This window comes from Oncorhynchus mykiss, chromosome 9 (genome assembly GCF_013265735.2).
Source record: "Oncorhynchus mykiss isolate Arlee chromosome 9, USDA_OmykA_1.1, whole genome shotgun sequence".
Classification (NCBI taxonomy): Eukaryota; Metazoa; Chordata; class Actinopteri; order Salmoniformes; family Salmonidae; genus Oncorhynchus; species Oncorhynchus mykiss.
The window spans coordinates 47,706,696-47,731,802 of record NC_048573.1 but is presented as its reverse complement, the minus strand read 5'-3'; the positions used below and the strand labels follow the sequence as shown (position 1 = coordinate 47,731,802).

Genomic DNA, 25,107 nt, shown 5'->3' with positions numbered 1-25,107 from the left:
TGTAGAAGTTTAGAGGCACAATATTTTTAAGACAACTTTTTCAATTCCAACCACAAAAGAGTTAGGCTAACTACAGTACATTTGAATTTGTTTTCAAGAAATATCATGTCTTTTCTTATTTGTATTTTATGTGCATTTTTAAGTGTTCGTACTCAGACCATGTCTAGGTTTAGTAGGCTACTTTCCGGAAGAGTCTGTAAAAAAACATCCAGCCCGCAAAGATAGCAGTGTCATGATTGATGTAACCTCCTCCCCAGGCTCGAATTAAATGACCCATAGACCAACACATAGACAGAGAGAGACCCGGCTGGTGGGCGAGATTATGATAGATGTGACAGAGACAGAAAGTTCGTCGTGCACAGTCAGATGTGAGGCACTAACTTCCTCGTATACAACTAGTACGCACCCTTCAGCTCATTCTATCTGAACTTTAATCCCGGGATGGAAGAGCCGATATAAAAGAAAAAGGAGCGTTTTTCTAAAGAATACAAATAATTCAGCGTTGAGGACCAAATAGCAGAACATACGTGGAATATACAGCTGGTTGGAACGAGGTAACTCCCTCTAATTTGTTATTCTAGACCACTAACCTATACTACAAGGGGAACATGTATACCCACTGATATTCATACCATAGGCAATAAGCATTTCTTAATGAATAAAAGCAGATGACGAACGGATGGGTGTTGTCTTATTAAAGCATTTCCCACCTGTGTAATTCAGTCAGTGCGCTTTAACTAACAGGGTTAACCCTGCATTTAACCATTCGGAATGAATGCCTAAAGGTAAGGTTTTAACCCTATCCCAAACCTTAACGGTGACCTTAACCACTCGGATTGAAAGCCTTAACGTAATGTTTTAACCATATACAAAACCGTAACCCTTAAACCAATGAGTCCTACTATAACGCCAGCGTGTTTGGGACTTCTAACTCCATTTAAAAACCATGTGTTTGAGCTACAGACTTCTAGATTATGCTATTGGTTTGTAAAACAAGGGCGGATCCCGAATCGATCCGGGCATGGTCTTTTATATCGAAATGTCTGTAGATTCTGAATGGTTTAAGATACAGCTATCTATGAAAAGCTGAGACTGTCACGAACACGCACATGTCATCTGTTTTGCTCTAAGACACTCACAAACTATACAGGAGTTGTTAGATCCCTTTCATTTTTTCAAATTTTGTTACGTTAGCCTTATTCTAAAATGTACTGAATTTAAAAAAACATCAGAAATCTACACACAATACCCCATAATGACAAAGCGAAAACAGGTTGACATTTTTTGCAAATGTACTAAACATTTAAAACAGAAATACCTTACTTACATAAGTATTCAGACCCTTTGCGATTAGACGTGAAATTAAGCTCAGGTGCATCCTGCTTCCATTGGTCATCCTTGAGATGTTTCCACAACTTGATTGGAGTCCACCTGTGGTATATTCAATTGATTGGACATGATTTGGAAAGGCACACACCTGTCTATATAAGGTCCCACAGTGCATGTCAGAGCAAAAACCAAGCAATGAGGTCCAAGGAATTGTCCTTAGAGGACCGACAAAGGTTTGTGTTGAGGCACAGATCTGGGGAAGGGTACCAAAAAATGCCTACAGCAGTGGTTCCCAAAGGTTTTATAGTCCCGTACCCCTCCAAACATTCAACCTCCAGCAGCGTACCACCTCTAGCACCAGGGTCAGCACACTCTCAAATGTTGTTTTTTACCATCATTGTAAGCCTGCCACACACACCAGAAGATACATTTATTAAATATAAGAATGAGTGTGAGTTTTTGTCACTTCCCACGAGCCGGGGTTGTGACAAAGAGCTCTTATAGGACCAGGGCACAAATTATAATATAATAATAATCAATCATTTTGCTCATTATTTAGCCATCTTACATATTAAACCTTATTTGTTCATCAAAAATTGTGAATAACTCACCACTGGTTAATGAGAAGGATGTGCTTGAAAGGATGCACATAACTCTGCAATGTTGGGTTAAATTGGAGAGAGTCTCAGTCTTAAATAATTTTCCTCACACAGTCTGTGCCTGTATTTAGTTTTTATGCTAGTGAGGGCCGAGAATCCACATAGGTACGTGGTTGCAAAGGGCATCAGTGTCTTAATAGCGCCATTTGCCAAGGCAGGATACTCTGAGCGCAGCCCCATCCAGAAATCTGGCAGTAGCTCCTGATAAAATTAAATTTTGCACTCGCGTTACCACTCCACTATGTCTTCCTGTCATGGCTTTTGCGCCATCAGTACAGATACCAACACATCTTGACCACCAAAGTCCATTTGACGTCACAAAGCTGTCCAGCACTTTAAAAATATCCTCTCCTGTTGTCCTGGTTTCCAGTTGTTTTCAGAAGAGGGTGTCTTCCTTAATTGACCCCCCATAAACGTAACAGACATATACCAGGAGCTGTGCCAGGCCCGCCACGTCTGTTGACTCATCCAGCTGTAACGCATAGAATTCACTGGCTTGTATGCAAAGCAGTAATTGTTTCAAAACATCTCCTGCAATGTCACTAATGCGTCGTGAAACAGTGTTGTTTGATGAAGGCATTGTCTGTCTTTTTTTGTTTGCATTTTCCCCCAGCATTGTCCCAGCCATGACAGCAGGAAGTATTAAGTCCTCCACAATAGTATGGGGCTTGCCTGTCCTAGCCACTCGGTAGCTCACCATACAAGACGCTTCTAGAGCCTTCTTATTTTAAAGGAACCTATTGGTTTGATACATGTCTTACTAAAAAACTCCTGTGGCTTATTTTTCAAAACGGCATGTTTAGTTTCTAAATGTCTGCGCAAGAGTGAAAGTTTCATTGAGTTGTGAGATAGTACTTTTGCACATATAACACACTGTGGCTGGGGAAAGGCACTACTCCCAATATAAGTGAACCCCAAATCAATGTAGTTCATCATATTTGCGCCTTATCGATGGTCCAACATCTCTGTCTGTTGTTCGGGGCTTTCCCAGGTAAGGGGGTAAAAGCTATTGGGCTGCAAAGCCCCGTTGGAAAATCTAAATGGACTATTTGAAAATGTGAACCACACGCAATGTTTAGGAATAGCCAGTTTGGGAATAGCCAGTTTGGGAATAGCCAGTCTATAGCATTGAAGGTCCCCAAAAACACAGTGGCCTCCATCATTCTGGAAGAAGTTTGAAACCACCAAGACTCTTAATAGAGCTGACCTCCTGGCCAAACTGAGCAATTGGGGGAGAAGGGCCTTGGTCAGGGAGGTGACCAAGAACCTGATGATCACTCTGACCGATCTCTAGAGTTCCTCTGTGTAGATTGGAGAACCTTTCAGAAGGACAACCATATTTGCAGCACTCCACCAGTGGCCAGACAGAAGCCACTCCTCAATAAAAGGCACATGACAGCCTGTTTGGAGTTTGCCAAAAGGCACCCAAAGGACTCTTAGACCATGAGAAACAAGATTCTCTGGTCTGATGAAACCAAGATATAACTCTTTGGCCTGAATGACAAGTGTCACGTCTGGAGGAAATCTGTCACCATCCCTATGGTGATGCATGGTGGTGGCAGCATCATGCTGTGAGGATGTTTTTCAGCAGCAGGGACTGGGAGACTAGTCAGAATCGAGGCAAAAATGAATGGCGCAAAGTACAGAGAGATCCTTGATGAAAATCTGCTCCAGAGCACTCAGGACCTCAGACTGGGGCGAAGGTTCACCTTTCCAAAGGACAATGACCCTAAGTACACAGCCAAGACAACACAGGAGTGGCTTCGGAAAAGTCTCTGAATGTTCTTGAGTGACCCAGACAGAGCCCGGACTTGAACCCAAACAAACATCTCTGGAGAGACCTGAAAATAGCTGTGCAGCAATGCTCTCCATCCAACCTGACAGAGCTTGAGAGGATCTGCAGAGAAGAATGGGAGAAACTCCCCAAATACAGGGGTGCCAAGCTTGTAGCATCATACCCAAGAAGACTTGAGGCTGTTATCGCTGCCTAAGGTGCTTCAACAAAGTACTGAGTAAAGGGTCTGAATACTTACAGTATGTAAATTTGATACTTCAGTTTTAAATTTTTAATACAGTTGCTAACATTTCTAAAAACCTGTTTTTGCTTTGTCATTATGGGGTATTGTGTGTAGAATGATGAGGGGGAAAAACAATTTAATACGTTTTAGAATAAGGCTGTAACGTAACAAAATGTGGAAAAAGTTAATGGGTCTGAATACTTTTCGAATGCACTGTAGATGCAATGCCTCTTCATGGCTTGTAATCTATATTTTGATGGAAACCAGGGGTTTGAACCGGTTCAGGGAACAGAACCGGTTCAAGCCAAGCCCCTTCCATGTCCACCCCTCTCTCTCACTCGCTCCCAATTGTGAAATTTCAGTAGTATCTTGAGCAATAGCACTCTGACCAAAAACATGGACTTACCACCTGCACTGACTCTCTACACCTTAGCACGCGCACGCACACACACACACACATCACAACTGCTGCCACTAGATTCTTATTTATTATTGCTAAATACTGCACAGCTTAAACACTTGACCTTGACATCCCTCTTCCCCAAAACGTGTAAATATTGTACAATAAATTGTGCATTCTCGTATTATACTTATGCTACAATGTTTATTCTATTATTATTTATTATTATTTATTTATTTAACTAGGCAAGTCAGTTAAGAACAAATTCTTATTTTCAATGACGGCCTAGGAACAGTGCCTGTTCAGGGGCAGAACGACAGATTTGTACCTTGTCAGCTCAGGGGTTTGAACTTGCAACCTTCCGGTTACTAGTCCAACGCTCTAACCACTAGGCTACCCTGCCGCCCCGGGTTGTTGTTGCATAATCAAGAAGGAACCTGAAAGTGAGAATTTATTTGGACGGAGTACATCTGTATCCTAAACAACTATTACTCATTCCATAACAAGCTTCTCTATCCGTGCTAATTGGTAGAGTAAATTAATGAGCTATTTTGTCAAAACCGTCGATTTCACAGGCTTTTAAAAAAAATAAGGAAAAGGAACTATATGAATTGTTAGCTCTTTTTTTTTACCGGTTAAGAACACTGCAACGGAACAAAATAAATAGGGATTCTGTTCAGAATGTAAGTTCTAAGCCCTGATTGGAAAGTAGTAATTGTGGATTTTGTAAAAAGAAAAAAAAACATCACACCCAAAACTTGCTTCCATAAGTTTAACATGTTATGTGTGTGTATGGTGCCTGGTTCCATGGCATGGCAGTTTGTGAGAGTACTAGCAGAGGAGGTTTAGCAGTGATGTTTTTCACATGGTGTACACTCCCAGTCCCAGCCGCCCTCCGCCTGCCCTGCAGCAGATGCAATGATAGCGGTTAGTGCCAGAGGCACACATGGCACAGGGCTCTCACAGCTAACTAGATTTGCATCTGTGGGTAATATGATGGGTTACAGGCAGGCAGGCAGGCAGGCAGGCAGGCAGGCAGGCAGGCAGGCAGGCAGGCAGGCAGGCAGGCAGACACAGACAGACAGACAGACAGACAGACAGACAGACAGACAGACAGACAGACAGACAGAGAGACAGAGAGACAGAGAGACAGAGACAGATGGAGGAGGATGGTTGGGGAGTTATTAGGGGCTGATTGGATCAAGTGACGTGGATAGAAAGATGGATGGAGACGATAAGGATGAGGGGGCACTTTCTAAAGAGCAGGGTAGTTCTCTGCGTCTATGGTCTGATCATCACCTCCAGTTAACTTCCTCTGTACAGGAAGTACATGCCATGTGTGTCATGGTTTGATGAGATTAATGGACGATGTGAGTGGTTGATAAGAGGCTGAGGAGGTTTGTAAATGGATGAGAAAGGTTTGGCCAACCACCAGAGACAATTTTTCAAGATACAACACTTGATGGTTTGGAAGAAGCATCTTCTTCTGAGAACCGGAGAGAGAGGTGGGGGGGGGGGGTTCCTATATCTGTAGCCTGGCATACTGGCATGGAGAAGCATAATATGATGGATTGGAAAAGGTTCAATCACAATAACCATTTAGCCTTAAATAGTTTTGCTGCAAGTTCAACTTTAACTGTTAAAAAGAAACTGACCCTGCTGTGACAAAGAGGAATACAGTTTAAATGGAAAGGTAAGTGAATATTTACTCATTTAATTCTGTTAGGTTAGAGTAAGGGTATCTCTCAGAATGATAAACATCACTTCTTCCCTTCATCTCTCTTTCTCTCTCTCTTTCACGCTGACACGTCTCAGTTAAAGGCATTCAGTTGTACAACAGACTAGGCATCCCCCTTTCCCTTTCCTTTCCCTTTCCCTTTCTTTCCCTTTCCCTTTCCTTTCCTTTCCTTTCCTTTCCTTTCCTTTCCTTTCCTTTCCTTTCCTTTCCTTTCCCTTTCCTTTCCTTTCCCTTTCCTTTCCTTTCCTTTCCTTTCCTTTCCCTTTCCTTTCCTTTCATTTCCTTTCCTTTCCTTTCCTTTCCCTTTCCTTTCCTTTCATTTCCTTTCCTTTCCTTTCTTTTCCTTTCCCTTTCCTTTCCCTTTCCCTTTCCCTTTCATTCCTTTCTTTCCTTTCCTTTCCCTTTCTTTCCTTTCCTTTCCCCTTCCTTTCCCTTTCCTTTCCTTTCCCTTTCCATTTCCTTTCCTTTCCCTTTCCCTTTCCTTTCCCTTTCATTCCTTTCTTTCCTTTCTTTCCTTTCTTTCCTTTCCTTTCCCTTTCCTTTCCCTTTCCTTTCCCTTTCCTTTCCCTTTCATTTCCTTTCCTTTCCCTTTCTTTCCTTTCCTTTCCCTTTTGTTTCTTTCCTTTCTTTCCTTTCCTTTCCCTTTCCCTTTCCTTTCCCTTTCATTCCTTTCTTTCCTTTCTTTCCTTTCTTTCCTTTCATTTCCCTTTCCTTTCCATTTCCTTTCCCTTTCCTTTCCCTTTCCTTTTAATACTGCAGCTCATCTGTTTATTTCAACAGAGATGAATAATAAAATGACAGGTCCTATCTCTCTCACACAGACATAGACTCTATTCAATCATAAGAATTACCCCTGTCTAATTTCTCTCTTGTAAATATTTTACACAGACCATATGACTGGTTTAAGTTGAAAAGAAAAAGCTCTTCATGTCACCAATCACCATTAGCAAATGTTTTAACCTGCTGGCCCAAGGGCGGGGCTGCGTGTTTCTAGTTGGGTGTCACTCTGGTGATTATGACTTTGAGCATTTTGTAGCTTTTAAACAGCTGTGTAACAGCACTGTAGGCTTGTATGGGAAATATTACAGTAAACGGTCACCCTCAGAGCATAAGGCAAGTATATCCATACAGTATCTTGTAGTAAACACTTCATAATACATTGACTTAGCACTGCTATGGTGCCATTTTTACACTCTCTCCACCTTGCGTTACCAGTCCAAATGTAGTGAACAGACATTGTATTCTGACTGATATTTTTGAAATAACACATTTTTAGGTTCTTCTACTATGGGCTGTGTGGGGTCCAAGGAGCAGCAGGATCCCAGCAGCAAAGGTGTGGTCAATGATGACTCTCTGAACCAGACTCAGACAACTCACTACGTCAAAGACCCCACCACAGGGACCAAGGCTGTGAGTGAACACCGGGGGGGTATTATTATTACTGCTAGACTCTATTCTGTTGCCAAGAGCAAGATACTGATCTGTAAGTAGGTTTCCTTTGGTGTCTGGGGTGGTCATTACTTCATGTGTGTTAATTGTAAACCCAGCTATCACATCTAGTTCCTTGGAAGTTGTGGGAACAAATGTTTGTAACATGTTGTGTTGCTACCATGCTGTGTTGTCATGTGTTGCTGCCTTGCAATGTTGTTGTCTTAGGTCTCTCTTTATGTAGTGTTGTGTTGTCTCTCTCGTCGTGATGTGTGTTTTGTCCTATAGATATATTTTATTTATGTTTAATTCCAGCCCCCGTCCCAGCGGGGGAGGCCTTTTGTCTTTTGTTAGGCCGTCATTGTAAATAAGAATTTGTTCTTAACTGACTTGCTTAGACAAATAAAGGTTGTTTTTTTTAATGGAAAAATAAATGCCATATGAAAATAAGTAAACATTTAGCCTGTCGGGGAACGTTTAAATTTAGTTCGCATGGAGGTTCTGAGAACATTTTACCCTGGTTCCTTGAAAGTCTTCCTGGGAGGCCTTATTAACATCCTGAGAATGAAAATTGTGGCTTATTTGGAGGTTTTTGAATGACTTCCTTAAAACTTCTTTTAATAACTCTGATAGCTTATTTGGGGTAAACTTTCTTGAACTCCAAGCACAGATAAGACGCATGGACATTACTTGGGCGTTCATCATGCAAACACATTTATTTTTATTGTGACATGGCATCAGTGAGATTCAAACCTATAATCTTCTGTTCTCTATCCATGGAATTAATCCACCAGCGTGGAGCTAGCATGCCATGTTTTTTTAAGCATTCAAAGCTGTTAATTTTAGTCTATTCAAACAAACCCTATTTCAAAGGGAAAAGCACTCAATAAGATCAGGTTTGGCCAATTAGTGGGCGCAGCCAACACACCTGAACACACTTAACAAAATAGAGGATACAGAGAGTTTTGTTGATGCTGAGAATGGAATGTATATTTCTTGTGTTTTTTTATGGAAAGTTTTCTTAACGTTCTCAGAACAATTTGATAACATGACTTTAAATAGAACCGTTATGCTGAAGTACTTGATATTCCCACAGAATAATATTATTTTTTTGTAACATTCTCTGAACTATTTGAGAACATTCCCAATGTCAAACCGATTAGATAATGTTCCTAGAACATTACCAAAGTTGAAATGAAATGTAACCATGTTTAAACTTTTGGGAAATGTTCTGTTAAAGTAATGAAATACTAAGAAAATTTCTGTCAAGTTCCTTAAATGTGCTGAAAATGTTCCAAAGCCAAGCAACTATCCTGCACCAATCCCAGACATTTGTGGGAAGGTTGTATGCAAAATAACTTTAGGACAACCAGGCTCTCTCTAAACTCTAAGAAACATCTGGTTCTCAGAACATTATGTGCTACAGTAGCAGGGATGTGACTCAGGGCTGTTATTTAGAATGAGGAAGAGGAAGTAGCACAACAAACAAGCGCAGAAATGTGTTTGCGATCATTGAACAGACATTTAGTGACTGAATTGAAAGGTCTCTCCTCTATTTCTGTTTTACTTACATTCCTATTTTCTGTCAGTCTATCTCACTCTTGCTTAGACTGTCATTGACCACACATCTCCTTCTCTGTCTCATTCACTTTCTCCCAACCATACTATACTACAACTATAATATACTATGTTCCATACTACATTTCTCATGGTTCTCCTCAAAACTCTAATCTCATATTGTCTTTACAGAACAGAACCATCTCCGTGGCCCCTCCAGTCCTCTCTAATGGTGAGTATAACGCAGAAAAGTTACAGTACTCACATTGCTTACTTGAGTCTGTGATGGAGGAACTATTACTGTATCGCACTGTATTTTGAGCAGCACACTACACACTGTGTGTCTAAAATGGATTACCGTTTGTTGTCATGTAATGAGGCCACATAATGTATGAGGGTGAAAGGAGTGAGCTTGTGTGGGTTGAAATAGACCACTCAGAGCCTGATCACACGGGACAGCAGAGATGATCTCTCCACTGCTATAACAGTAAAGCAGTCAGACATGAAGTGACCCAGGCAAGGCATTGTTGTTGTATTAACAATGTAAAGTTGCACACAATGTCACCCACAAGTCTTTCTTTGTCATATGTGTGCATGCGTACACACACACACACGCACACGCACACACCCACACACTTATGTTCTCTGCCCCCTCCAGGTACTGAGAGCATTGCCATTGCACTGTATGACTATGAGGGTGTAAATGATGGAGACCTGGACTTCAAGAAGGGAGACAAGCTTAAAATCTTACAGGAGTGAGTGTACCTGATATTTACACACAAACAAGATACATCATTGCCCACACAAAGCAATGTATAGCTTACCTATACCCACATCTCTCTCTCTCGCTCTCTCTCTCGCTCTCTCTCTCTCGCTCTCTCTCTCTCTCTCTCTCTCTCTCTCTCTCTCTCTCTCTCTCTCTCTCTCTCTCTAGATCTGGAGAATGGTGGAGAGCACAGTTAATTAGCACAGGCAAGGAAGGCTACATCCCCAATAACTATGTAGCCATAGACAGACTTGAAACCGAAGAGTAAGTGTTTTATCAGTGCACTGTGTGAATAGTTTATTAGTAGAGCTGCTCAAAGGAATCAGTGTGAAATAAATGTACCATCATCCAGGTGGTTCTATAAAGGAGTGAGCAGGAAAGATGCAGAGAGGCAGCTGCTAGCATCAGCAAACAAAACGGGATCGTTCATGATCCGTGACAGTGAGACCACCAAGGGTGAGCAAGTTAAAAAGCTCTTATACATACACACATACAAACAAACGTGTACACATTTAGCAAGCTAACACCCTCTCTCCGTCCTACTACAGGCAGCTACTCCTTATCCGTAAGGGACAGTGATTCCCAATCAGGAGACACAGTCAAGCATTACAAGATCCGTACACTGGATAACGGTGGCTTCTACATCTCTCCACGCATCACCTTCAACAACCTGCAGGAACTGGTCAGCCACTATAAAAGTGAGTGCCAACAGCATGGCTAGACCACCATAATACACAGGGATACACCCATAGAGATAGATAGCCCTCTATAGCCCCACAGTGGAGGTGTCATAATGCACATAATACTGAGAAAACCTTGAGGTCAAACAGGGAAATGGTTCCAATCCTTTTTCCACCATAAATGTTTCCCAAAGGGAATTTTACAAACACTTCAAAATAAGGGCTGTTTGTGTAGGCTTACCCCGGCGTGACGTTTTGATAATCATGTAAATCTCTCTCAGACAATGTGACTTTTATCAATGTACTCTATTTACTCTCAGATTCAAAATGGCTAATTAGCGTCAAAGTAGACATCATGTAAGACTACAAATCCCTGCAAGCTCCTGAACGTCATCTCTAGTTGCCACCTTTGCTAAAATGTATTGTGTAAAAAACTTGCACAAAACAGTTCACAGAATTGTCCATTTAAATACATTTTGACAATTTATTAATTTCTAAATTTAGCTAACATTAGGTAGGTAATCCAGAGATTCTTACCTTTGCCTCGATTCGGCAGTCTCATCCAGATCATGGCATTTGTAGTCCTTTATGATAGCCACATTAGCAGCTAATTAGCATTTCATCTTGGGGGGTAAGTACAGGCAAATATATTGGTAAAAATCACCTTGACCTAGGAAGATTTAGACGGTTATCAAAACTTCACGCCAGGGTAAGCCTACACGAAACACAGCCCTTATTTTAAGTGTTCATAATATCCACTATGGGAAAAATGAATGGTAGAAAAAGGATTGGAACCATTTCCTTTTTCGACCGCTAGGTTATATGGATATTATGACTCATACTGTGGTACTCTATGGCAATGTCCATGCAAAAATCCAACTAGAGCTCTCTATCTATCTCTATGGATTTTATTTTTTTATTTTATTTCACCTTTATTTAACCAGGTAGGCTAGTTGAGAACAAGTTTTCGTTTACAACTGCGACCTGGCCAAGATAAAGCACAGCAGTGTGAACAGACAACAACACAGAGTTACACATGGAGTAAACAATAAACAAGTCAATAACACAGTAGGAAAAAAAAAGAGTCTATATACATTGTGTGCAAAAGGCATGAGGAGGTAGGCGAATAATTACAATTTTGCAGATTAACACTGGAGTGATAAATGATCAGATGGTCATGTGCAGGTAGAGATACTGGTGTGCAAAAGTAAATAAATAAAAGCAGTATGGGGATGAGGTAGGTCAATTGGGTGGGCTATTTACCGATGGACTATGTACAGCTGCAGCTATCGGTTAGCTGCTCAGATAGCAGATGTTTAAAGTTGGTGAGGGAGATAAAAGTCTCCAACTTCAGCGATTTTTGCAATTCGTTCCAGTCACAGGCAGCAGAGAACTGGAAGGAAAGGCGGCCAAATGAGGTGTTGGCTTTAGGGATGATCAGTGAGATACACCTGCTGGAGCGCGTGCTACGGGTGGGTCTTGCCATCGTGACCAGTGAACTGAGATAAGGCGGAGCTTTACCTAGCATGGAATTGTAGATGACCTGGAGCCAGTGGGTCTCAAATCAAATCAAATTTTATTTGTCACATACACATGGTTAGCAGATGTTAATGCGAGTGTAGCGAAATGCTTGTGCTTCTAGTTCCGACAATGCAGTAATAACCAACACGTAATCTAGCTAACAATTCCAAAACTACTACCTTATAGACACAAGTGTAAGGGGATAAAGAATATGTACATGAAGATACATATAGATATGTATTGAGTGCAGTATATACATATGAGATGAGTATGTAAACAAAGTGGCATAGTTAAAGTGGCTAGTGATACATGTATTACATAAAGATGCAGTAGATGATATAGAGTACAGTATATACGTATACATATGAGATGAATAATGTAGGGTATGTAAACATTATATTAGGTAGCATTGTTTAAAGTGGCTAGTGATATATTTTACATAATTTCCCATCAATTCCCATTATAAAAGTGGCTGGTGTTGAGTCAGTGTGTTGGCAGCAGCCACTCAATGTTAGTGGTGGCTGTTTAACAGTCTGATGGCCTTGAGATAGAAGCTGTTTTTCAGTCTCTCGGTCCCAGCTTTGATGCACCTGTACTGACCTCGCCTTCTGGATGATAGCGGGGTGAACAGGCAGTGGCTCGGATGGTTGATGTCCTTGATGATCTTTATGGCCTTCCTGTAACATCGGGTGGTGTAGGTGTCCTGGAGGGCAGGTAGTTTGCCCCCGGTGATGCGTTGTGCAGACCTCTACCCTCTGGAGAGCCTTACGGTTGTGGGCGGAGCAGTTGCCGTACCAGGCGGTGATACAGCCCGCCAGGATGCTCTCGATTGTGCATCTGTAGAAGTTTGTGAGTGCTTTTGGTGACAAGCCAAATTTCTTCAGCCTCCTGAGGTTGAAGAGGCGCTGCTGCGCCTTCTTCACGATGCTGTCTGTGTGGGTGGACCAATTCAGTTTGTCTGTGATGTGTACACCGAGGAACTTAAAACTTACTACCCTCTCCACTACTGTTCCATCGATGTGGATAGGGGGGTGTTCCCTCTGCTGTTTCCTGAAGTCCACAATCATCTCCTTAGTTTTGTTGACGTTGAGTGTGAGGTTATTTTCCTGACACCACACTCCGAGGGCCCTCACCTCCTCCCTGTAGGCCGTCTCGTCATTGTTGCTAATCAAGCCTACCACTGTTGTGTCGTCCGCAAACTTGATGATTGAGTTGGAGGCGTGCGTGGCCACCCAGTCGTGGGTGAACAGGGAGTACAGGAGAGGGCTCAGAACGCACCCTTGTGGGGCCCCAGTGTTGAGGATCAGCGGGGTGAAGATGTTGTTGCCTACCCTCACCACCTGGGGGCGGCCCGTCAGGAAGTTCAGTACCCAGTTGCACAGGGCGGGGTCGAGACCCAGGGTCTCGAGCTTGATGACGAGCTTGGAGGGCACTATGGTGTTAAATGCCGAGCTGTAGTCGATGAACAGTATTCTCACATAGGTATTCCTCTTGTCCAGATGGGTTAGGGCAGTGTGCAGTGTGGTTGAGATTGCATCGTCTGTGGACCTATTTGGGCGGTAAGCAAATTGGTCTGGCGACGAATATGTAGCGAGGGCCAGCCGACTAGAGCATACAGGTCGCAGTGGTGGGTGGTATAAGGTGCTTTAGTAACAAAACGGATGGCACTGTGATAAACTGCATCCAGTTTGCTGAGTAGAGTATTGGAAGCTATTTTGTAGATGACATCGCCGAAGTCGAGGATCGGTAGGATAGTCAGTTTTACTAGGGTAAGTTTGGCGGCGTGAGTGAAGGAGGGTTTGTTGCGGATTAGAAAGCAGACTCTAGATTTGATTTTAGATTGGAGATGTTTGATATGAGTCTGGAAGGAGAGTTTACAGTCTAGCCAGACACCTAGGTACTTATAGAGGTCCACATATTCTAGGTCGGAACCATCCAGGGTGGTGATGCTAATCGGGCGTGTGGGTGCAGGCAGCGAACGGTTGAAAAGCATGCATTTGGTTTTACTAGCGTTTAAGAGCAGTTGGAGGCCACGGAAGGAGTGTTGTATGGCATTGAAGCTCGTTTGGAGGTTAGATAGCACAGTGTCCAAGGAAGGGCTAGAAGTATACAGAATGGTGTCGTCTGCATAGAGGTGGATCAGGGAATCAACATCATTGATATATACAGAGAAAAGAGTCGGCCCGAGAATTGAACCCTGTGGCACCCCCATAGAGACTGCCAGAGGACCGGACAACATGCCCTCCGGTTTGACACACTAAACTCTGTCTGCGCAGCAAGAGCAACATCATTGATATATACAGAGAAAAGAGTCGGCCCGAGAATTGAACCCTGTGGCACCCCCATAGAGACTGCCAGAGGACCGGACAACATGCCCTCCGATTTGACACACTGAACTCTGTCTGCGATGTAGTTGGTGAACCAGGCAAGGCAGTCATTAGAAAAACCGAGGCTACTGAGTCTGCCGATAAGAATATGGTGATTGACAGAGGCGAAAGCCTTGGCCAGGTTGATGAAGACGGCTGCACAGTACTGTCTTTTATCGATGGCAGTTATGATATCGTTTAGTACCTTGAGCGTGGCTGAGGTGCACCCGTGACCGGCTCGGAAACCAGATTGCACAGCGGAGAAGGTACGGTGGGATTCGAGATGGTCAGTGATCTGTTTGTTGACTTGGCTTTCGAAGACCTTAGATAGGCAGGGCAGGATGGATATAGGTCTGTAACAGTTTGGGTCCAGGGTGTCTCCCCCTTTGAAGAGGGGGATGACTGTGGCAGCTTTCCAATCCTTGGGGATCTCAGACGATATGAAAGAGAGGTTGAACAGGCTGGGTTGCGACAATGGCGGCGGATAGTTTCAGAAATAGAGGGTCCAGATTGTCAAGCCAGCAGTCACTGTTACTAAAGCGGATGGTAACAGAGGTAAACAGCCCCCTCTGCTGGCTGCCTGTTCTGAATATGGGCACACGGTCTATATGGCCTCCAGCAGTGTTTACTTTCTATGTGTTTATTAATGTGTGTTAGGTACAGTTAAAAAATACATTCAGTTAATGTCCTGTTTGATTCAGAGCTTTGTGTGTGGATGTCTTACTCTCATTGGATGTGTTTGCTTCCTATAGAGCAGGGAGATGGTCTGTGCCAGGCCTTGACCAGCCCCTGCCTCAGTCCCAAGCCCCAGAAGCCCTGGGAGAAGGATGCCTGGGAGATTCCTCGGGAGTCCCTCAAACTTGATAGGAAGCTCGGGGCTGGCCAGTTCGGAGAGGTCTGGATGGGTGAGTTACTCAAACATTCTGAGAAGGTTATGCTTGGACCATTACTGGGAGATCAGAATAAGTTTTATGTATTCTGAAAAAATCTTGCTTTTTGCGAGCTGTGAACTGAGCATGGCTAATGTGGTTGTCTTTGTGTCTTTTATTGTAGCTACATACAACAAGCACACCAAGGTGGCAGTGAAGACCATGAAGCCTGGCACCATGTCGGTAGAGGCTTTCCTGGACGAGGCAAACCTGATGAAGGCCCTGCAGCATGACAAGCTGGTCCGTCTGAACGCTGTGGTTACAAAAGAGGAACCCATCTACATCATCACAGAGTTCATGGAAAAGGGTATGAACACTACAGTTTGACATTTTGTACACATTTACATTACCGTACTGTACATTTCCTGTCAGTGTATTTCTGTCATTGAATTCTGTTTGTGTGTATGTGTGTGCGTGTTTAGGCAGTTTGCTGGACTTCTTGAAGAGTGATGAGGGCAACCGTGTGCAGCTCCCCAAACTCATTGACTTCAGTGCACAGGTGAGATTCAGCTTCTGTATTTTTTTTCAATCACTGGTGCAATTTTCGCAAGTATGTGGTACATTTTTACAACTCTAAACACACAAAAAAACAAATTCACAAAGTCACTTGGTCACTGCACTAAATCACTCTTTCAATTTGGACAGATATTCAATCTACTGTAACTATCTGCTTTTCAAAATGAAATATTCAATTAACTATAAGATTTTCTTGTCTGCTGTCAAATTTCATATTTTTTTTACCTCAAATGTATCCTTTTACATCAACTTATGTTGGAAGGTAAAACCAAATAATTTATGGGGGTGGCTGTAAAAACATAATCATTCTTTATCAGTGCTACAATGTACTGCTGAAATACCTGGGTTGTGTACAGGATTGGGGAGTAACATATGGCATGTAATCTGTTATATGTAACTGATTACAAAAAACTAACTGTAATCCGTTACGTTACCAGCAAAAAAATTGTAACCAGCATAAAGATACTTTTGAAAAACTAGATGATTACTTCTAGGATTACTTTTAAATTCAGAAAAGATGTTTGCGTAATTAAAATACTTTATGACAACTTTTTGTTTTCTCAATGACATTCAAATCAGCATTGATAAAGGAACAAGTTTTAAGTTTGTTTCGCCTGATAGTCTGACCACTATGATGACACACCAAATGTGTTTGATGGATTGTGGGAAAAGCAGAGGAATAGGTTTCTGTAGGCTACAGTCCAATTTATTATTAGATTTTTTTTTTCAGGAACTCAGTCCAGCTTTCAACTTACTCTTGAAAGTTGATGTAGTACAATGTGTAATTTCGAAATTGGATAGTGAATCATCAGTTTTCCCCTGGTCATGTCAGTCATTGCAGACCTTAGAGAGCTATTTATAACTTGTCAGAAAAGTCCAGATCAACTAGCCCATGTCAGCTAATGTTTTTTAGCTTGGTTTTTTAGCCGATAGATTTTGTAGTAATGTCCGAGTCACTCAAATATCACATGAATACACATTAGACATGGCAAAATCTATAGAATTGTAAGAACATTTGCTATTAAACTGCAACATTTTCTCTGTGCCCTAATGAAAATTGTAGAATTGCAGGAAACAAGCTTTTAACCTGATAGATGTTCTCTCGACCAACAAGAGGGGTCTCGGCCAACAAGAGGGGTGTGAACAGTTCGTGTCATGAACAGTGCTTGTGCCCACAGAAATAGTGTGGCATGTGCGCGAGCAGGGGTGGTGTGGCTGAGCGGGATATTCCCCAATACAGCCTACGGGCGGTACAGATATCACTTAGGCCTATTATTGATATTTACATGTCAATTATATGAATCACACTGCTGCTCTCTCAATTATTCGCGCCTTACGGATTGTGCTTGTTGTGAATGGCCTTTCACAAATGTGTAGGTGTATTTAACCTCAATAATGGTTGAATTGAAGAAGGCTAGGCTAAGCTGCCTATCAGTCATTGTTTATGCGACCTGTGGACAGGCTGTGTAAAATGTGCTCTTGCCACAGCTGCATAGTAGTGCGGATCCTTGCCATGCAATAAAAGTGGTACTGTGCTCCAAACTGTCAAAAATCTCATTTGTGACGATAAAAAAACAGGTCACACTTTATTTGGATAATCCAGATTCTTCAACTGTAGATTCTCTGCAGATGATCATACTATCAACAAACTGTAGATAAGCAACTGCTTGCTAATGTTACAGTTAAAGCCAGGGGGGAATGTGTGAAACCCCAAAGAATGCATAATCAAAAGGTTTTGAACATAATATAGGGGGCTTATCAGTGTACTTAAGAGTTTAGAAAACATACCACGTCTGAAGAATGCGCCATTGATAAAAACCGTAACAATATATTCCACTCGTTATCTGAATTTCATTGATCTACTGTAAGTTGATGAGTTTGGTCAAGCTGGGAGAGAAAGGTTATGCTGTATCAGTTGCCAAGTCACATAGAAAAGGTGATCTTGAACAACAATGCTGCATGGGGTAGAAATGGCCTACACACACCGTGCTACACAAATACCTTTTTACTGTAGCCTACTGCCTTACAATACCCCCAGAATTCCCCTATTTCTGCTCATTTGTTCTACTTATGTACTCTATAAGGATAATGAAACTGTGACACATCCTACCATTAGATACAACAATATGGTTGAAAAAAACAAATGGTTAAAGTAATAGCTGAATACTGTATGGAAAAGTATATTTACCATCCGCTATTCCTTCTATTCAACACTTCAAAAACGACCGTTTGAAAAATGTATCGTGAATTTTTTGCTATTGGATGAAAGGTTAGTTGAATTGGCTAAATGGTGAGTGTATTGGTGACTAAACAAAATGTTATCATGGTATTTCACGTAAAACCAAAATGTGTTCAACACAAATGGATGCCCAAGCAAAGGTTCTGAACATAAGACAGCATTAAAAGTGTTATCAGTTTCGAGTTTTGTACTTAAGAGTTTTGAAAATGCACCACTTACATCTGAAAAATGCACCAAATCGATTGAAAAAACCCCGGTAAACTGTCAGTTCGGGTTTTGTTGAATTGTATGGTTTTATATTCTCCAAGTCTTCTACAGCAGTTCTTTTGCAGAAGGGAAATGAGATACAAAAACAGTGGGACTAATCCCATAACAAAACAAAGGGAGAATGCTTCGGTCTCATTATGTCCATTTACCGACATCATCAAGCCACTCATTTGTGGTCTCGTGCCGATCCTGCCTTTGTTCTGTGGCCCATGTTTCTCCTATTGTGGGTAGCCTTTCAATATTCAAATCTGTCTTTAGCTTGGCAGAAGAAGCTGTGTGGCAGCACATGTTTGTAATCGAATTCTTTATGCCAATGTTTGCCGTTGAACAATTGTTTGCTTTGAATATTTTAACAATATGTTTTACTATGATTATTGACACATTGTATTACAAGGAATAGATGGACACAGTTCAAAATATCAGTTTGAACCTGATCATACAGTATTTGCATTTTTACAACTGTTGCTGCAGATACACAAAGGCAATATAGGGGGCATACTTTTTATTTATTTATCAAATAAAAAGAGGACCTCAGAGAAAAATCAAACGTATAAACGTATGCTTATCTGTGATTATGTATGTTTATGCCATCTGTTGTATGTGGATTGTAGGTGAGAGGTTTGAAAAACTAGGAAGATCTCAAAATGGAATGGAGAGAGAGAAAGACTGAAAGAGCAGGGGAACAGGAAGACATTGTTGGATCAGTCTGTTCAGATTGAAATCTACCATGACAGATTTGGTTATGTTTGTTATATTATTAAGCTGAGATTGGTACACAGATTAGGTTTATCAAGTTCTATAACAGCATATGTCAGTCAATGTGTGTCTATATACATGTGTGTGTGTGTGTGTGTGTGTGTGTGTGTGTGTGTGTGTGTGTGTGTGTGTGTGTGTGTGTGTGTGTGTGTGTGTGTGTGTGTGTGTGTGTGTGTGTGTGTGTGTGTGTGTGTGTGTGTGTGTGTGTGAGAGAGTGGTGAAAAATAAAGCCTGCTGGTAGTTGTAATTTTAAAGGGAACCCAGATGATCCCAGTATGTTGGGAAGGAAATGTTGTCCCAGTTAAGTAGGTATTGGAGTAATCAGTGCTTGTAAATAACATCATTTGCTAATTGAAAGTCAATTATCTTTATTGATATCATTGTTTTTATGACTGCTTATTTTATCATCCTATAGGTGATCCTAAGGGGTAGGCAAAATCCTGTCTCGTAAGGGGAGGCTACTTACTTTGCAGCTTGAGATAGAAAAAAAAAATGAGACGTGAAAACAGCAGATACAGTGCATTCGGAAAGTATTCAGACCCCTCGACTTTTTCCACATTTTGTTACGTTACAGCCTTATTCTAAAATGGAGGGGGGGGGGGGGGGGGGGAATCCTTCATCAATCTACACACAATAACCCATAATGACAAAGCAAAAACAGTTGTAACTTAAAAAAAATTAAAAATAATTATAATTATAAAAAATATACATTTACATAAGTATCCATACCCTTTACTCAGTACTTTGTTGAAGCACCTTTGGCAGTGATTACGACATCGAGTCTTCTTGGGTATGACGCTACAAGCTTGGCACACCTGTATTTGGGGAGTTGCTCCAATTTTCCTTGCAGATCCCATCAAGCACTGTCAGGTTGGATGGGGAGTGTTGCTGCACAGCTATTTTCAGGTCTCTCCAGAGATGTCCGATCGGGTTCAAGTCTGGGCTCTGGATGGGCCACTCAAGGACATTCAGGGACTTGTCCCGAATCCACTCCTGCGTTGTCTTGGCTGTGTGCTTCGGGTCATTGTCCTGTGGGAAGGTGAACCTTCGCTCCAGTCGGAGGTCCTGAGCCCACCAGAGCAGGTTTTCATTAAGGATCTCGCTGTACTTTGCTCCATTCATCTTTCCCTCGATCCTGACTAGTCTCCCAGTCCCTGCCGCTGAAAACATCCCCACAGCATGATGCTGCCACCACCATGCTTCACCGTAGGGATGGTGCCAGGTTTCCTCCAGACGTCACGCTTGGCATTCAGGCCAAAGAGTTCAATATTGGTTTCATCAGACCAGAGAATCTTGTTTCTCAAGGTCTAAGAGTCCTTTAGATGCCTTTTGGCAAACTCCAAACAGGCTGTCATGTGCATTTTACTGAGGAGTGTCTTCCGTCTGGCCACTCTACCATAAAGGCCTGATTGGTGGAGTGCTGTAGACAAGGTTGTCCTTCTGTAAAGTTCTCCCATCTCCACAGAGGAACTGCTCTATCAGAGTGACCATTGGCCTCTTGGTCACCTCCCTGACCAAGGCTCTTCTCCCCCAATTGCTCAGTTTGGCCGGGCGGCCAGCTCTAGGAAGAGTCTTGGTGGTTCCAAACTTCTTCCAGAAATGCTTGGGTACCCTTACCCAGATCTGTGCATCGATACAATTCTGTCTGGGAGCTCTACGGACAATTTCTTCGACCTCATGGCTTGGTTTTTGCTCAGACTTGATTTGACATGGTCTGACAACTGTGGGACCTTATACTGTATAGACAGATGTGTGCCTTTCCAAATCATGTCCAATCAATTAAATTTACCACAGGTGGACTCCGAGTTGTAGAAACATCTCATGGATGACCGAATGGAAACAGGATGCACTTGAGCTTAATTTTGAGACTCATAGCAAAGGGTCTGAATACTTATGTAAATAAGGTATTTCTGTTTTATATTTGTAATTATGTGGCATTGTGTGTAGATTGATGGATTTTTTTTTTATTTCATCCATTTTAGAATAAGCCTGTAACGTGACAAAATGTGGAAAAAGGGGTCTGAATACTTTCATTATGATCCTTTGCCAAGTGAACAAACACAGAAGTATGTTTGGAGTGCCCCCTTTTCTATTGTCTTCTGACATCTAACCATGTCTTTGTCCGTAGATTGCAGAAGGAATGGCCTACATCGAGCAGAGGAACTATATTCACCGAGACCTGCGAGCCGCCAACATCCTGGTCTCGAAGGCTCTGGTGTGCAAGATTGCTGACTTTGGCCTCGCCCGAATCATCGAGGACAATGAGTACACAGCCAGGGAAGGTAAGCATTATCCCCTTGGGGAACATGTCTGTGCCATATAATGGTTCATTAATAACTGTAACATAACAGCTGATTTAGCTAATATTAGGACAGTTGTAGTAGAGAAAGGGAGCTTTTAGATGTGGGTGTGGTTTGGAATTCGAATTTGAGAGAGGGAAGTCAGGGAACAATGAAGAGATATATATATATCATTATGTCAGAGTGAGTTCTGTGGGACTGAATAAATAGCAGAGTTTGAATAGAAAAAGACAAGCTGTATTTTTTATCAGTGACAGCAGGGTGCAGCAGAAGGTAGAGTAAGAAAGCCTACTCTTGTTCCCTAAAAGGAGCAAAGTTCCCCATCAAATGGACGGCCCCAGAGGCAATCAACTTTGGCTCCTTCACCATCAAATCAGATGTCTGGTCCTTTGGCATCCTACTGACCGAGATCATCAGCTATGGACGCACACCATATCCAGGTCAGGACCTGAATGATAACATGTACTCTACTGTACTTGTACTGTATATTAATTGAATGATGAATTCAATTAATCTTTGTCCCCCCTGTAATGATGTGTTTCTGTGCTGGCTCTATCATCTAGGTATGACAAACCCAGAAGTGATTCGCTCTCTGGAGAGCGGCTACCGCATGCAGCGCACCGACAGTTGTCCGCAGGAGCTCTATGACGTCATGTTGGAGTGCTGGAAGAACAAGCCCGAGGACCGGCCCACCTTTGAGTATCTGCAGAGTGTCCTGGAGGACTTCTACACTGCAACAGAGAGCCAGTACCAGCAACAGCCATGATCCAGAATGATTCAGGCAGATACATAACCTACTCTCTCATACTCTTATACAAATGTACATGTGTACAGACAAACCTACAGAGAAAAAAAGGGGATCTGAACATGTTTCAGCTGGTTCCTTATGAAACATGGCATTTACTGTAACTTAGTGAAGTATGACCTAACAAATCTATTACAGTGATTCATGAAATGCCTGAGTGTAAGGCGTTTTCAACATTTGTATTTATTTATATTTAATTTGCATATCGTGTTGGGTGACTTTACCTTCCCTTTCCCTTTGTAGTTAGCTCTGCCAGTCCTGTTTGTTTGTTTGTTTGTTTGTTGTATGAATTAACTGTGCTCTAACTATGTATTTGAATTTGCTTTGCATACACGCCCAGAAAATGCACAAAATGAGAAATAAAAAAAGATTTGTACATTTCCTATGTATGCCCAGGGCATACAGTATATTGGAAAATGTTATTTTTATTCTGGCATATACCATTGAATCACTATAATTCACTGAACAAGCACTGGAGTACAACAGTATAATCTTTTAATTTACAAAACATGTTTCGTCTATTTGGTAAGGTGATTAATTTATTCAAGCCAAGAGTACCTGTCCATTCTCTATACTGAATGCACAATATATACACAAAAGTATGTGGACACCCCTTCAAATGAGTGGATTTGGCTATTTCAGCCACACCTGTATAAATCGGGCGTACAGTCATGCAATCTCCCTAGACAGACATAGGCAGTAAAATGGCCTTACTGAAGAGCTCAGTGAATTTCAACTTGGCACCGTCATAGTCAGTTGGTCAAATGTCTGCCCTGCTAGATCTGCCCCAGTCAACTGTAAGTGCTGTTATTGTGAAGTGGAAACGTCTAGGAGCAACAACAGCTCAGCCGCAAAGTGGTAGGCCACACAAGCTCACAGAACAGGACCGGTGAGTGCTGAAGCACGTAGCCCGTAAAAATCTTCTGTTCTCTGTTGCAAAATGTAGTTCTGTCCTTGAGCTGTTTTTGTCTGTTAATCTTCTGTATTACGTCATTTTTCATGTTCTGTGTGGACCCCAGAAAGAGTAGCTGCGGCTTTCAAAACCGCTATTAAGGATCTTAATAAAATACCAAATACTCACTACCGAGTTCCAAACTGCCTCTGGAAGCAATGTCAGCACAGTAACTGTTCGTCGGGAGCTTCATGAAATGGGTTTCCATGGCTGAGCATAGTGCCAACTGTAAAGTTTGGTGGAGGAGGAATAGTGGTCTGGGGCTGTTTTTCAAGGTTCGGGCTAGGCCCCTTAGTTCCAGTGAAGGGAAATCATAATGCTACAACATAGAATGACATTCTGGATGATTCTGTGCTTCCAACTTTGTGGCAACAGTTTGGGGAAGACCCTTTCCTGTTTCAGCATGACACAAAGCAAGGTCCATACAGAAATGCTGTGTTGAGATCGGTGTGGAAGAACTTGACTGGCCTGCACAGAGCCCTGACCTCAACCCCATCGAACACCTTTGGGATGAATCAGTGCCCAACCTCACTAATGCTCTTGTGGCTGAATGGAAGCAAGTCCCCTCAGCTATTTTCTAACATCTAGTGGAAAGCCTTCCCAGAAGAGTGGAGGCTGTTATAGCAGCACATGGGGGGACCAACTCCATATTAATGCCCATGTGTTTGGGACGAGATGTTCGACGAGCAGGTGTCCACATATTTTTGGTCATGTAGAGTATATACGGTGCCTTCGGAAAGTATTCAGACCCCTTGAATTTTTCCACATTTTGTTACATTACAGCCTTATTCTAAAATGTATTAAATAAATACTAAAATTCTCAGCAATCTACACACAATACCCCGTAATGACAAAGCAAAAACATTACAAAATATTGAAAAAGTCAATGGTTCAGAATACTTTCCAAGGGCACTGTATAGGCTACACAAGGGAATAATGTGAAATATTGTGAGGGACAATGTGACATTTTTAGAAAACGCGATTTTGTTATTTGCTCAGTTTTTTTAACACTTTTTTGTAGGCCACTGTTATCATTTGTTTAGCGTGGCTGAATAATTTGTGTATTGAGGTAGATGCCATAACAATTGACTGCACAGCCATTCAATGCTGGATAGGGGATGTTTTCAGATGAACAATGTTTTTTCTTAAACAAAATGCTTTTTGATATTTTGTTATAGATGCTTGTAAGTGCAATAAAGAAAATTAGTTGAAGCCAGACTCAGTCCTAAATAATCAAACTTTTTTTTCTTGTTTAATATTTCTCAAAATGGATATGTGAAAGCTTCATTTGCCACTTGTGTCTCCAAGTTTTTACGAGTTATACGTGCAGCAGCTACATTTACAAATTGCAGATCAGATTTCTCCAGGTAATTATGACGTATGATATTGAAAATTCTTCTAGCACACTTTGTAGGCCTACAGTCTATTACTCTGATCCATCCACAACTACAGCAACACAACAACATGACGAATAGGCCTATCTACAGGCCAAAATAAAGGAAACACCAACATCAAGTGTCTTAAAAGGGCATTGGGCCACCAAGAGCCAGAACAGCTTCAATGCACCTTGGCATAGATTCTACAAGTCTCTGGAACTCTATTGGAGGGATGCGACCAGTCCTCCACAAGATATTCCAGCATTTGATGGTGGTGGATAACGCTGTCTCAGGCGCCTCTCCTGAATCTCCCATAAGTGCTCAATTGGGCAGAGATCTGGTGACGGAGACAGCCATGGCATATGGTTTACGTCGTTTTCATGCTCATCAAACCATTCAACGACCTCTTGTGCCCTGTGGATGGGAGCATTTTCATCCTATGGGGGCATAGCCATGGTATCCAAAATAAGGGCCTGCCCAGCAATTTTATACATGACCCAAAGCA

General features: G+C 42.0%; 1 protein-coding gene across 2 annotated transcripts; it reads left to right on the top strand.

Moving 5' to 3' along the window:
* The first annotated feature begins 233 nt into the window (after positions 1-233).
* On the top strand, positions 234-24,444 carry LOC110532244 (tyrosine-protein kinase HCK). 2 transcript variants are annotated; one of them, XM_021615968.2, is made up of 13 exons: positions 234-554; positions 7,421-7,554; positions 9,322-9,361; positions 9,788-9,884; positions 10,064-10,159; positions 10,248-10,351; positions 10,444-10,593; positions 15,215-15,367; positions 15,516-15,698; positions 15,814-15,890; positions 21,298-21,451; positions 21,778-21,909; positions 22,033-24,444. In XM_021615968.2, the coding sequence occupies exons 2-13, from the start codon at positions 7,432-7,434 to the stop codon at positions 22,233-22,235; spliced, it is 1,512 nt and encodes a 503-aa protein (XP_021471643.2). In that variant the 5' UTR covers positions 234-554; positions 7,421-7,431; the 3' UTR covers positions 22,236-24,444. The 2 variants fall into 2 exon arrangements, with proteins under 2 accessions (XP_021471643.2, XP_036844080.1); XM_036988185.1 differs by lacking the exon at positions 234-554 and adding an exon at positions 589-785.
* Positions 24,445-25,107: the final 663 nt, after the last annotated feature.